Source organism: Tursiops truncatus, chromosome 14 (genome assembly GCF_011762595.2).
Source record: "Tursiops truncatus isolate mTurTru1 chromosome 14, mTurTru1.mat.Y, whole genome shotgun sequence".
In the NCBI taxonomy this organism is placed as follows: Eukaryota; Metazoa; Chordata; class Mammalia; order Artiodactyla; family Delphinidae; genus Tursiops; species Tursiops truncatus.
This window is the reverse complement of record NC_047047.1, coordinates 69,116,233-69,129,596: the sequence shown is the minus strand read 5'-3', so window position 1 is coordinate 69,129,596 and position 13,364 is coordinate 69,116,233. Positions and strand designations below refer to the sequence as shown.

At 38.8% G+C, this 13,364-nt stretch overlaps 1 protein-coding gene across 19 annotated transcripts in view; it reads right to left on the bottom strand.

The window, feature by feature from the left end:
* Positions 1-13,364, bottom strand: part of DTNB (dystrobrevin beta) — a 241,396-nt gene that overhangs the window by 154,125 nt on the left and 73,907 nt on the right. For all 19 annotated transcript variants that reach the window (XR_012325780.1, XR_002177905.3, XR_012325781.1 and 16 more), the window contains exons 6-7: positions 11,424-11,578; positions 2,847-2,952 (exon numbers count right to left, since the gene is read on the bottom strand). Coding sequence is in view for 16 of the 19 variants with exons in the window: in XM_073791536.1 (XP_073647637.1) it covers positions 2,847-2,952; positions 11,424-11,578 (261 nt within the window). In the remaining 3 variants the exon portion in view is untranslated. The remainder of the gene's footprint in view (positions 1-2,846; positions 2,953-11,423; positions 11,579-13,364) is intronic.

Here is a 13,364-nt window from a genome sequence, read left to right as displayed (position 1 = left end):
TTAACCTAACCAGCCATTCACTGGAATAAAAAGAAAATAACAAAATTTTCCATTTAGAATAGATTACAATCCACCTTAAAAAACAACTAATTTCCTTCTTTAAAATGACATTCGTGTCTCAAATTTTAGGTAAATAAACCAGTAAGGAGGAGAGACACCCTCATTCCAAAATTTCTCTTCCAAACCTATTTTTTTAAAGAGATGTATATTGTTAGTTGTGGACATATGTTTCCTTCACTAACATAAAATCTGTGAGAGCCAGTACACCATGCTTTATGTCTCTGCTACTTGCAAGTGGTATTTCACACAGTCCTTTGGACTGAAGGCCTCCAAATGTTTGCTGAACTAAATACTACAGGGACTTTCCTGGAAGTCCAGTGGTTAAGACTCCGAGCTTTCAACGCAGGGGGCACTGGTTCAATCCCTGGTTGGGGAACTAAGATCCCACATGACACACAGCACAGCCAGTAAATAAATAAATAAATAAATACTACTACATACCTGGGTGCAAATGGTAACTGGTAAAAAAGTAAGGCTACCATATCAAAATACTAGTTTTAGGTAAGAGCTCCAAGTATTGGCATAAAATAAGGTGCTCTAACCAATGAAGGGGCAGTGATTTGGAGAGAGGGAAACTCAGGTGACCTGAGACTCCTTTCTCCACCTCACACAGCATCTTACCTCAGGAAAAACCGCCAGCCGGCAGTCAGGATTTATGGGGGTTACTGGGATTCTCTTATAGCCTGAAAGTCCAGTTTACTCAGTGGAAGTGGGCAATAAATGCACAACTGTATATTACAGATTGTTATTTATACTTTTTTTTTTTTTTTTTTTTGGTACGCGGGCCTCTCACTGCTGTGCCTTTTCCTGTTGCAGAGCACAGGCTCGGGACGCGCAGGCTCAGCGGCCATGGCTCACGGGCCCAGCCGCTCCACAGCATGTGGGATCTTCCCGGACCGGGGCACGAACCCGTGTCCCCTGCATCGGCAGGCGGACTCTCAACCACTGCGCCACCAGGGAAGCCCTGTTATTTATACTTTTAAATGTTGACAGCACGATTGTTCCCTCTGGCAATTCAATTCTGAACACAAGAAATGGAAGTCAAAGGAAAGAGGGATATAATATTCAATATTCATTTGAACAACTCTTTCTAGCACTGTGTATACAAAGGCAGTGTTGTCTCAATCATAAGGATTTTTAGTCCTACTTCCAAAAATGCATATTAACTAGAGAATCAAGTCTCAAAACAAACAAACAACAACAACAAAACCTGAGCACTAGGTGAGAAAAATAATACAACAAGATCACTCAAGAATAACAGAAAACTAAAATCTGGAATGAGAAATCCAAAGGACATACCTCCTCTAAGAAATTTAAATTTTTGTTATCAAAATATTTCTAAGGAATAATGAAAGTGTTAATCACATAAGAATGTAATTTATAAATAATATACTACATACAAAGTCACAACAAAATGTTCATACGGATAACACTAGATCTCGACAACTGAGATCCTCTCTACTTGGGATAGCAGATATGAAATGATTTTATGAAAATGAGCTGGATATGAAACTACAAAAACATTTAGTGCTATAAAGGTATTGTCCCTCAAAAGAACCAACACTGTAATAATTTAACAGCATAAATCTCTATCCAAAAATCCTGTTTAAAAATTTAGCTGTTTGGGCTTCCCTGGTGGCACAGTGGTTGAGAGTCCACCTGCCGATGCAGGGGACATGGGTTCGTGCCCCAGTCCGGGAAGATCCCACATGCCACAGAGCAGCTGGGCCCGTGAGCCACGGCCACTGGGCATGCGCGCGTTCCGGGCCTGTGCTCCGCAGCGGGAGAGGCCACAGCAGTGGGAGGCCCGCGTACCGCAAAAAAAAAAAAAAAAAAAAAAAAAATTTAGCTGTTTTAGTCTACTCAAGAGATTCCAGGACTTTAGGAAAATAATCTTGAATCTAAGGACTTGTGAACTAAAGCCATGACTGAGTGAAAGCCTGAGAAGTTTAAAAAAAAAAAAAAGGTATGAGTAGGAGGGAGAGAAAATAAAAAGAGTACGGTAGCGTTCTCTCATTCTTACAAAATGAAAAAAGAGGACTCTGCTTTTTAGCGCCGCTCAGCTATCACTCCTTCTCTTTCGTGGAATGAGGAGAGACAGGCAAGAAGAGCCTTGAAAGAAGGGAGCTTCCAGAGAAAAGCTAGGACCTTTCCTTTAATGAATTCAAACAACCTAAACAAGGAGATAAACTGATAGCAATAGCAGAAAAACCTAAGTAGTTACTAAGAGATAAGTACCATTTCAATTTCAAGTGAAACAAAGATTTAAGTCAAACTACTTGGGAAGGATACTGAGAGTAATTCAGTGGTAAAGGAAAAAACTGAATATGGGTGAAACCCAGTACCAAATTCTATCTTGGCTATTTTCCTTTAAACTATTCCAAAATTTTATAGTGTTAGTGGTTGATATTGAATATATACAATTTTTTGGAGTTATGCTTTTTATAAACTAAAGGAAGTCATGGCTAAGTCAGGTGGGTTTAAGCAGAAAACAACCATCTGGAATCTTGGGGGAAAAGCCTGGCGTTTGAACCACAAAGTTTTCTGACCTGATATTACTACCTCTTGGTATCCTATCTAAGTATAATAAGTCCTCCCTCCCTTTTTTTTTTTTTTTTGAGAAATAAATATTCCTCTTTTGGAAGCTAAAACCACAAATTCAAATGATGGAGTGCCAGCAAATGTCAACTGTAATTTTCAATGATAATAACTAAGGACATTACAAATACTGTCAGTTCATATACTTCCTATAGCACAGGGAACTGGATGATAAAAGTTCTGCTTACCATTCTCAACGTGGGCAAGCCTATGCATGAGAGGTAGCCAGACAAGGCACTGGGGAGGAGGATCGGCCATCATGGTGTCTAAAAACGTATTTAGCATTATCTTTTTCTGTGAAGAGAAAAAAAAACAAGTATACTTCATATTTTTCAAATATCTCTGAACTCTAAGATTAAGTTAACTTAGGATTCTCCCAACCAAGTTGTAATGAATTACATGGGAAATTTTATAGCAAAATAAATAGTATTTTGCATTACTACAGACAATGCTACACACTATCCTATGTACTACTGCTATATTCAAATGCATTTCCACTTACATTATTTTATTTGAATCTTAAAACAACTGTAAAAGACAAATAGGCTAGGATGGAATTACTATGTTGTACACCTGAAACTAATACTGTAAGTTAACTATATTTCAATAAAACATATGAAATGAAAAAAAGATAAATAGGCTAGGTATTACTATCTTCATTTTACAGATGAGATAATAAAGGAATGACGCATTTAAATGGTTTGTAAAGGTCCTACCAAAATCAGGACTACAACTCAGGTGTCCTTCAAATGACTATTTCTGAAGAATTCTGAAGGAAAGTCTCAGATCCAGGACAGAGACTGTAGGCCAGCACTGAATGGAGGGAGGGAAAGGTTCTCACATATATGTAAGAGGGCTAAATGAGGGTGATTAACACTAGGAAGTTACCGTCCAAAGGCCCTTATACATAGCTATGCATTGACGGTGTAGTTTGAGAAATGCCTACTCGAATAGGCTAAATAAAGTTTTCCAAAGTGTTTTCCATCTCAGGCATCCAAGCTACTAATGTTTCTGAGATTTCAGTGGAATCTGAGAGGAATGCGTGAGCAACGTTAAAAATAAAAACAGAAAGTCACCCAGCATTTGAATGGAGGTTCAGACGTGGAAAATGCCTCTTATAATGGATATGCAAATAACTGCAATAAACCAAAATGAAATTAAAAGTGTATACTTAAAATTGAGAAAGAAGATGCTAGGAAGTCTTTAGCTAGTCAGAGGTGGTTAATATACGTTTGTAATTATATCACTTATCATAAATGTAATGTTTAAATTAATGTTTCTGTATCCTCTTATATTTGTTAAAAATTACACTTTTACAAATCCACTTATAATCCTAATGCTACTTTCCCTAAAAGTTTTGATTTACCTATCATGGAGTTTTGTGTGGTTTCTTAAATCTTCAAGATGAAAAGGAATTATACTTGATATCTCAGAACTCCCTCATAAGTACGCTCAGGATCAGTTTCCAAAAGTTGTCCTAAGTCATACTATAATTTAAGTCCTCCAAAAGCATGAGGAATGAAACCAGAAGAACTGTGTCCCAGTGCTCTGTCTTCCACTAACTACGTGATTGGGGGGAAATCACCTAACATTCTGGTTTCAGTTTTCTTATCTCTCAAGGGCTAGAGCAGTGGTTCTCGAAGTATGGTCAGAGGTCCCCCTGCAAGGTTCCTAAAACATTTCCAAGGAGCCCATGAGGTCAAAACTATTTTCATAATAATATTAAGACATCATTTGCTTTTTTCAATCTGATTCTCTCATGACTGTACAGTGGAATGTTCCAGAGGCAACGTGGCATATCCACAATTATCTGCAAAAGCTTTTAAAATATTCCTCCCTTTTCCAACTACACAGCTGTCTGAGACCAGATTTTCTTTCCATACTTTAACCAAAACAACATATCACAACAGACTGAATGGATAAGCAGATATGAAAACCCAGCTGTCTTCAACTGAGCCAAATATTAAAGAAATTTGCAAAAAATATAAAACAATGGCATTCTCATTAAATTTTTTTGCTTTGGAATATCTACTTTTCATAAAATATATTATTTATGTTAATATGTAATCGGTTTATCACTGTTCTTTTTAAATGATTTAATATTTTATAATTTATCAGTTTTGATTTCTAATATGGAAATACTGATAGATATAACTCATATAAACAAAAGCTCTCTGGGGTGCTCAAATATTTTCAGGGGTGTAAAAAGGTCCTGATACCAGAAAGTTTGAGAACTTATGGGACAGAATTCCCAGCTCTAAAATTCCGTGACTCAGTAAATAACTATGTGAAAGACAGACTCTTTCACTCTTCTTCTACCTTTTGTTTTGTTTTATTTTGGTTTTGCTCCTGAGTTGAACACATTCTTTGCATTTCTCTTTATTTTTTACAACAGAATATTTATAATAAAAACTATAATAAAACTGAAAGTAATGAACATTCTTGCCACAATTCTCATTTTTCTGTATTTCCCTCCAAATGCGTGTTTCTATATAATTATGTACATAGGGTATATAAAAATATATAATCTGTCTTTCCACTTAATATTTTTTCTTTTTTAAATAAATTTATTTATTTATTTCTGGCTGAGTTGGGTCTTTGTTGCTGCGCGGGGGCTCTCTCTAGTTGTGGCAAGTGGGAGCCACTCTTTGTTGCCATGCGCGGGCTTCTCATAGCGGTGGCTTCTCTTGTTGCAGAGCACAGGCTCTAGGCGTGTGGACTTCAGTAGTTGAGGCACATGATGAAGCACAGGCTCAGTAGTTGTGGCGCCCAGGCTTAGCTGCTTCGCCGCATGTGGGATCTTCCCAAACCAGGGCTCGAACCCGTGTTCCCTGCATTGGCATGCAGATTCCCAACCACTGTGCCACCAGGGAATCCCCCACTTAATGTTTTATTAAATACTTTATTGTTTTGCTACAAGGTCTTCTTTTCTAATCATTTTAACAGCTGCCTCATCCACTGAGCAAAAACACCATGATTTATTTATGCTTTCCTCAATAAAACATTGAGCCTGTTTTTATCTTTGTATGCACTCTCATATTTTTCTTAGAAACCAGTGTTTCTGTTTTCTGTCTACTTCCCCACGCTTTGTTATCCTAATCATCAATACTGACAATTATTAGTCTAGATGGCATTTGACTTCCCTCCCTCCACTCTTGGCTACAACTTTCCTGTTTTAAAAGAGGGGAGAAATCATCTCTTAAAAGTGAGAAATCCAGTATCACTAAAATAACGTGAGAAAACAAGTAAAATAATTTAGCATTAGGTCACCATAGCTGCAATTTCCAATCTCATCTTTTCCATTAAAAACTCCTATTTTCTGGGACTTCCCTGGTGGTGTAGTGGTTAAGAAACCGCCTGCCAATGGAGGGGACATGAGTTCAATCCCTGGTCCGGGAAGATCCCACATGCCGCGGAGCAACTAAGCCCGTGTGTTACAACTACTGACCCCACGTGCCGCAACTACTGAAGCTCACACGTTCTAGGGCCCACATGCCGCAACTATTGAGCCTGTGTGCTGCAACTACTGAAGCCTGGGCGCCTAGAGCCCGTGCTCTGCAACAAGAGAAGCCACCGCAATGAGACGCCCGCACACTGAAACAAAGAGTAGCCCCCACTCGCCACAACTAGAGAAAGCCCGTGCACAGCAACAAAGACCCAGTGCAGCCAAAAACAACAACAACAAAAACAACAAAACAAAACTCCTATTTTCTTATGGGCAACAGGGAGATATTTCTTATCCATTGCCCTACAACTTACTTGGTAATCAGTTATCAATGTATGACATTTAGCTAAAAGACTTAAAAACAGCATTTTTTAAATCTTTCAGATTAAAATGTTTTTATACAAACTTTTTGTGTAAAGTTATAGAAATACTTTGTCTGACAAGAGCAAACACACATTAACTGGTTACAGGACCAGTGCTATGGGTCAGCCTTTCAGTTATTATAAGATACTGAATCATATCACAGATTTATTCTGGACTTTGAAAATTAGAGTACTTTGTAATGACACAACAATATAGTGTTGCTGTGCTTTTTATCGAGATACTTTTATTTATTATAGCTTTTTTTAAAAAAGAATGGAAAAAGTCTTCAAAAATTCTGAAATTCGGTATTTTCCTCATTGCAAAGATTGTCTCATTTGAGAAAATTATGGAATAATATCAGTGAAAACAACAAGGTTGCAATCACATCCATGAGCTTTAAGCTTGCAGTAAGAATTCAAGCCCAGATACTTACTCATGCCATAATAGATTTAAAACCACTACTCAATCAAACTACCTAGTAAGCACTGATGATTTTCCAGACACTGTTAGTAATGGGGATTTAAATTTGAAGGAGACCAAGGTGCATCCCTCAGGGCATAAGTGAGCTAGATGTAACAGGCCAGGGCCTGTAGAAGAGGAAACAATTAATCCTACATTGAAAGATTCAGAGCAACAAAGACAAGGAAATATTTAGCTGTGACTTGAAATATGAGGCCCTTGTTGGAGGAGAGAAAGAAGGTCGGGGTTACTGGCATTTCAGTGAGAGCTAACAGCATAAACAAAGAAGAGAAGTATACCACTTTCACCTACTCAAAACAAGAGAAATTCAAATCAAAACTATGCTGAGATAACACTTCTCATCTCTCAGATTGGCAAAAATTCCTAAATGTAAGAACATGTGCTGTTGGCAAGGCTGTGGAGAAAAAGATGGACTTACACACTGCTGGTGGGAGTGTAAATGGTACAACTCCTGTGGCACTGGGGCAATATCTAAAAAGAATCCATGGCATCCTGAGGGATGGGGTCTGTGGGGGTAGGAGGGATCAGGAATGAAGGTGAAAGAGAGGCAGGGGTTGGATCGATAAGCAACACCTTGTCTGGCTAACTACATTATCCAGGAGGCAGCGAGGAGTTAGTAAGGTTTTTTCAAAGCGAACTAGGGACATCAACAAGGCTGTTTTTTAAAATGATGGCTTAAACTCAAATTTGCTTATGATTAAAAGGAATAATGGGGAGGACCTTCAAGATGGCAGAAGAGTAAGACGTGGAGATCACCTTCCTCCCCACATGTACATCAAAAATACATCTACAGGGCTTCCCTGGTGGCACAGTGGTTGAGAGTCCGCCTGCCGATGCAGGGGACACGGGTTCGTGCCCCGGTCCGGGAAGATCCCACATGCTGTGGAGTGGCTGGGCCCGTGAGCCATGGCCACTGAGCCTGCGCGTCTGGAGCGGGTGATCCACAACGGGAGAGGCCACAACAGTGAGAGGCCTGCGTACCACAAAAAAACAAACAAACAAACAAAAACATCTACATGTGGAACAACTCCTACAGAACACCTACTGAACACTGGCAGAAGACCTCAGACTTCCCAAAAGGCAAAAAACTCCCCACGCACCTGGCCGTGTGGCTGATAGGGTCTTGGTGCTCCGGCTGGCTTTCAGGCCTGAGCCTCTGAGGTGAGAAGGCCGAGTTCTGGACATTGGACCACCAGAGACCTCCTGGCCGCACGTAATGTCTATCAGCGAGAGCTCTCCCACATATCTCCATCTCAACACTAAGACCCAGCTCCACACAATGACCAGCAAGCTACAGTGCTGGATACCCTATGCCAAACAACTAGCAAGACAGGAACACAATCACACCCATTAGCAGAGAGGCTGCCTAAAATCATAACAGGTGCACAGACACCCCAAAACACACCACTGGACGCAGTCCTGCCCACCAGAAAGATAAGATCCAGGTTCATCTACCAGAACACAGGCACCAGTCCCCTCTGCCAGGAAGGCTACACAACCCACTGCACCAACCTTACCCACTGGGGGCAGACACCAAAAAAAACAGGAACTACAAACATGCAGCCTGTGAAAAGGAGACCCCGAACACAGTAAACTAAGCAAAATGAGAAGACAGAGAAATACGCAGCAGATGAAAGAGCAAAGTAAAAGTCCACCAGACGAAACAAATGAAGAGGAAATAGGCAGTCTACCTGAAAAAGACTTCAGAATAATGATAGTAAAGATGATCCAAAATCTTGGAAACAGAGAAAATACAAGAAACGTTTATCAAGTACCTAGAAGAACTAAAGAGTGAGCAAACAAACAATGATGAACAACACAATAAATGAAACTAAATATTCTCTAGAAGCAATCAACAGCAGAATAACTGAGGCAGAAGAACGGAAAAGTGACCTGGAAGATAAAATAGTGGAAATAACTACCACAGAACAGGATAAAGAAAAAGGAATGAAAAGAATTGAGGACAGTCTCAGAGACCTCTGGGACAACATTAAATGCACCAACATTCGAATTACATCGGTCCCAGAAGAAGAAGAAGAGAAAAAGAAAGAGACTGAGAAAATATTTGAAGAGATTAGAGTTGAAACCTTCCCTAATATGGGAAAAGAAATAGTCAAGTCCAGGAAGCACAGAGAGTCCCATACAGGATAAATCCAAGGAGAAACACAACAAGACACATATTAATCAAACTATCAAAAATTAAATACACAGAAAAAAAATTAAAAGCAGCAAGCGAGAGCAACAAATAACACACAAGGGAACCCCCATAAGGTTAACAGCTGATCTTTCACCAGAAACTCTCCAAGCCAGAAGGCAGTGGCAGGATATATTTAAAGTGATGAAAAGGAAAAACCTACAACCAAGATTACTCTACCCAGCAAGGATCTCAATCAGATTCGATGGAGAAATTAAAACCTTTACAGACAGCAAAAGCTAAGAGAATTCAGCACCACCAGACAAGCTTTACAACAAATGCCAAAGGAACTTCTCTAGCAGGAAACCAAGAGAAGGAAAAGACCTACAAACACAAACCTAAAACAATTAAGAAAATGATAACAGGAACATACATATCGATAATTACGTTAAATGTAAGTGGATTAAATGCTCCAACCAAAAGACACAGACTGGCTGAATGGATACAAAAACAAGACCCATACATATGCTCCTACAAGCCACTTCAGACCTAGGGACACATACAGACTGAAAGTGAGGGATGGAAAAAGATATTCCATGCAAATGGAAATCAAAAGAAAGCTGGAGTAGCAATTCTCATATCAGACAAAATACACTTTAAAATAAAGACTATTACAAGAGACAAAGCAGGACACTACATAATGATCAAGGGATCAATCCAAGAAGAAGACATAAGAATTGTAAATATTTATGTACCCAACATAGGAGCACCTCAATACATAGGCAAATGGAAACAGCCATAAAAGGGGAAATCGACAGTAACACAATCATAGTAGGGGACTTTACCACCTCACTTTCACCAATGAACAGATCATCCAAAATGAAAATAAATAAGGAAACACAAGCTTTAAATGATACATTAAACATGATGGACTTAATTGATACTTATAGGACATTCCATCCAAACAAAATACACTTTCTTCACAAGTGCTCATGGAACATTCTCCAGGATAGATCATATCTTGGGTCACAAATCAAGCCTTGGTAAATTTAAGAAAATTGAAATTGTATCAAGTATCTTTTCCAACCACGATGCTATGAGACTAGATATCAATTACAGGAAAAAAACTGTAAAAAATACAAACACATGAAGGCTAAACAATACACTACTAAATAACCAAGAGATCCCCAAAGAAATCAAAGAGGAAATCAAAAAATACCTAGAAACAAATGACAATGAAAACATGACAACCCAAAACCTATGGGATGCAGCAAAAGCAGTTCTAAGAGGGAAGTTTATAGCAATACAATCCTACCTCAAGAAACGAGAAAAATCTCAAATAAACAACCTAACCTTACATCTAAAGCAATTAGAGAAAGAAGAACAAAAACTCCCAAAGTTAGCCGAAGGAAAGAAATCATAAAGATCAGAGCAGAAATAAATGAAGGAAACGATAGCAAAGATCAATAAAACTAAAAGCTGGTTCTTTGAGAAGATAAACAAAATGGATAAACCATTAGCCAGACTCATCAAGAAAAAAGGGAGAAGACTCAAATCAACAGAATTAGAAATGAAAAAGGAGAAGTAATAACTGACACTGCAGAAATACAAAGGATCATGAGAGATTACTACAAGCAACTATATGCCAATAAAATGGACAAGCTGGAAGAAATGGAAATACTTAGAAAAGCACAACCATCTGAGACTGAACCAGGAAGAAATAGAAAATATAAACAGGCCAATCACGAGCACTGAAATTGAAACTGTGATTAAAAATCTTCCAACAATCCGGCCTCCCTGGTGGCACACTGGTTGAGAGTCCGCCTGCCGATGTAGGGGACACGGGTTCGTGCCCCGGTTCGGGAGGATCCCACATGCCGCGGAGCGGCTGGGCCCGTGAGCCATGGCCGCTGAGCCTGTGCATCCAGAGCCTGTGCTCCGCAATGGGAGAGGCCACAGCAGTGAGGGGCCCGCGTGCCGCCAAGGAAAAAAAAAAAAAAGGTTATTAAAAAAAACTCATTAGGGAGAGTAACATATGTCTAGCAGCAATAAGAAAAATACTTTACCTTAAACATTGTTCTTGAAATTTTTAGTAATTTAAAATATTTCAACTGTTATCATTTTTTCAGAAAAGACTTCCCTCCCCTCTTCCAAGAAAAGAGTTCTCAGGCGAATTTTTAATCCCCCCTCTCTTCTACATCCTCTCCTCTGACTTAAAAGTTATTTTCCCTCCCCTACTCAAGACCTATATTCCTAGAGTGAAGCAATCTGGCGAAATCTGACAAAAGGTGGAGGGGTGGATGAGAGCTCTTCTAATCCTAGATTCTATAAACCCATCCTTACCTGCTGTGGAAAACAGGTGCGGACTGAGTGCTCTGTGTAACCAAAAGATGGCCCTTCAAAGACAGCTGTTGGGAGCTTCAGAACTTCCTTCAGAAACTGGTCAAACTTGCTAAATATCATTAAGCCATTGGAATCTGACATCTGGGAGAAAACATCTATGAGAACAAAACCAAATAAAGTCAAACTATAAGGAAATATCAACTCTTAATAAACAGCTCTATGTCATTTGTATACCAGTCCAAAAGCATCATTAAAAAGTATCATAAAGTTGTTATGATTTTTAGTTAACACGAATTCTCATTCTCATTAACACTGTGTGGTTACTTTGCTGATGAGGCCCCTCTTTCCCACCCACTTAATATTCTACCTAAACATCACATAACCACTCATGTACGTCTACCTACCTACTCTTTTCGAGCATACGTAACTGGATAACGTATAACTTTTTATTTTATCTATTTACACCTCACTTTATTCCAAGAAGAATTTGTAGCAGCATATCTTTATCTCTTACATTTGTGTACGTATTTATATAAGACATATACATCTTTGAGTGTATGAATATATTTGCATATTGGTGATAGGGTATGAAAGAAATTGTATCGTATTTGCATATTATTATACTAATGATGTAATATATTCCTGTGTAGTATGTTTATTTAGAATATTCCATTTAGTAAGTTCCAGAGTAGAATAAAAAGAACTCATATAATCTCTTCTATCACAAGATACTCTGATACTATAAGATCCTATTTTTATATAAAGTCTGACCCAAGCAGCTAGAAAGACAGTTCCAGTAATACTACTATTTCTTTATCTCCTTGTAGAGAGTTTCCTATCTCCAGTTAGTTATTTCTCTCTTCTCACCCATAATTGGGGAGAAAAAGAAAAATAACCAGGAGCTCAAAACAACTTGACAACTTTAACCTAAGCTTTCTTTTCAAACTATTCAGCTTTCTTACAAACAAATCAGTGAGTTAAATATGCAGAGAAAAATAATTTCCTGAGGCCTTTCCAAACATGGCACTTTTAAAAATCATATTCTGGGCTTCCCTGGTGGCACAGTGGTTGAGAGTCCGCCTGCCGATGCGGGGGACACGGGTTCGTGCCCCGGTCCAGGAAGATCCCACATGCCGCGGAGCGGCTGGGCCCGTGAGCCATGGCCGCTGAGCCTGCACGTCCGGAGCCTGTGCTCCGCAACGGGAGAGGCCACAGCAGTGAGAGGCCCGCATACCACAAAAAAGAAAAAGAAAAAAAAATCATATTCTATATATTCATAATGAACAGGTATATTAGAAATACATATGTATCCCAAAGCACCAGATATAGGAAAAAAACAACCATTAAAATACATTAATCAAAGAAAGATAAAATTTAGATCATCAAGTCAGGGTAACTTTTTAGGCATTAGAAAACAGGAAATTATCAAGGAATGAAAATCTCCAGTACATTCCTCTCATGAGAGCTGCTAGCTTGTAGTTGAGGGAAAAGTATTAAATACCCATGAGGTGGGGAAAATCCAACAAGAGGCTAAAAGAAGTATAGTCCTAGTAGAAAGTAAAATCAATTAATTACCAAATACATACTAAGTTCTTACTAAGTAGTCCAAGTGCCAAGTACTCTGCTAGGTGTTTTGAAAAACAACAAAGAAGTTTGATCCATGGTCCTTATCCCCCCCAAGAAACTTTCAACATAGCTGGAAAAAATAAGATACACATGAAGCAAAGAAGAATAAAGCACTAAGCTGACTCTAAATAGAACAGAAAGAAGGGAGGCGTAAGATATTTGTTAAACCTCACCATTTGCCTGGCACCACAACAGGTAACTATGGCTGAGTCTGCTGTAGACACCCAGTATTCTTATCTCCTTCCTTAGTAACAGAACACTAATTTTATTTTGTGCAGCAATGTACCCAACTAAGAGATTAAACTTTGAAGCCTT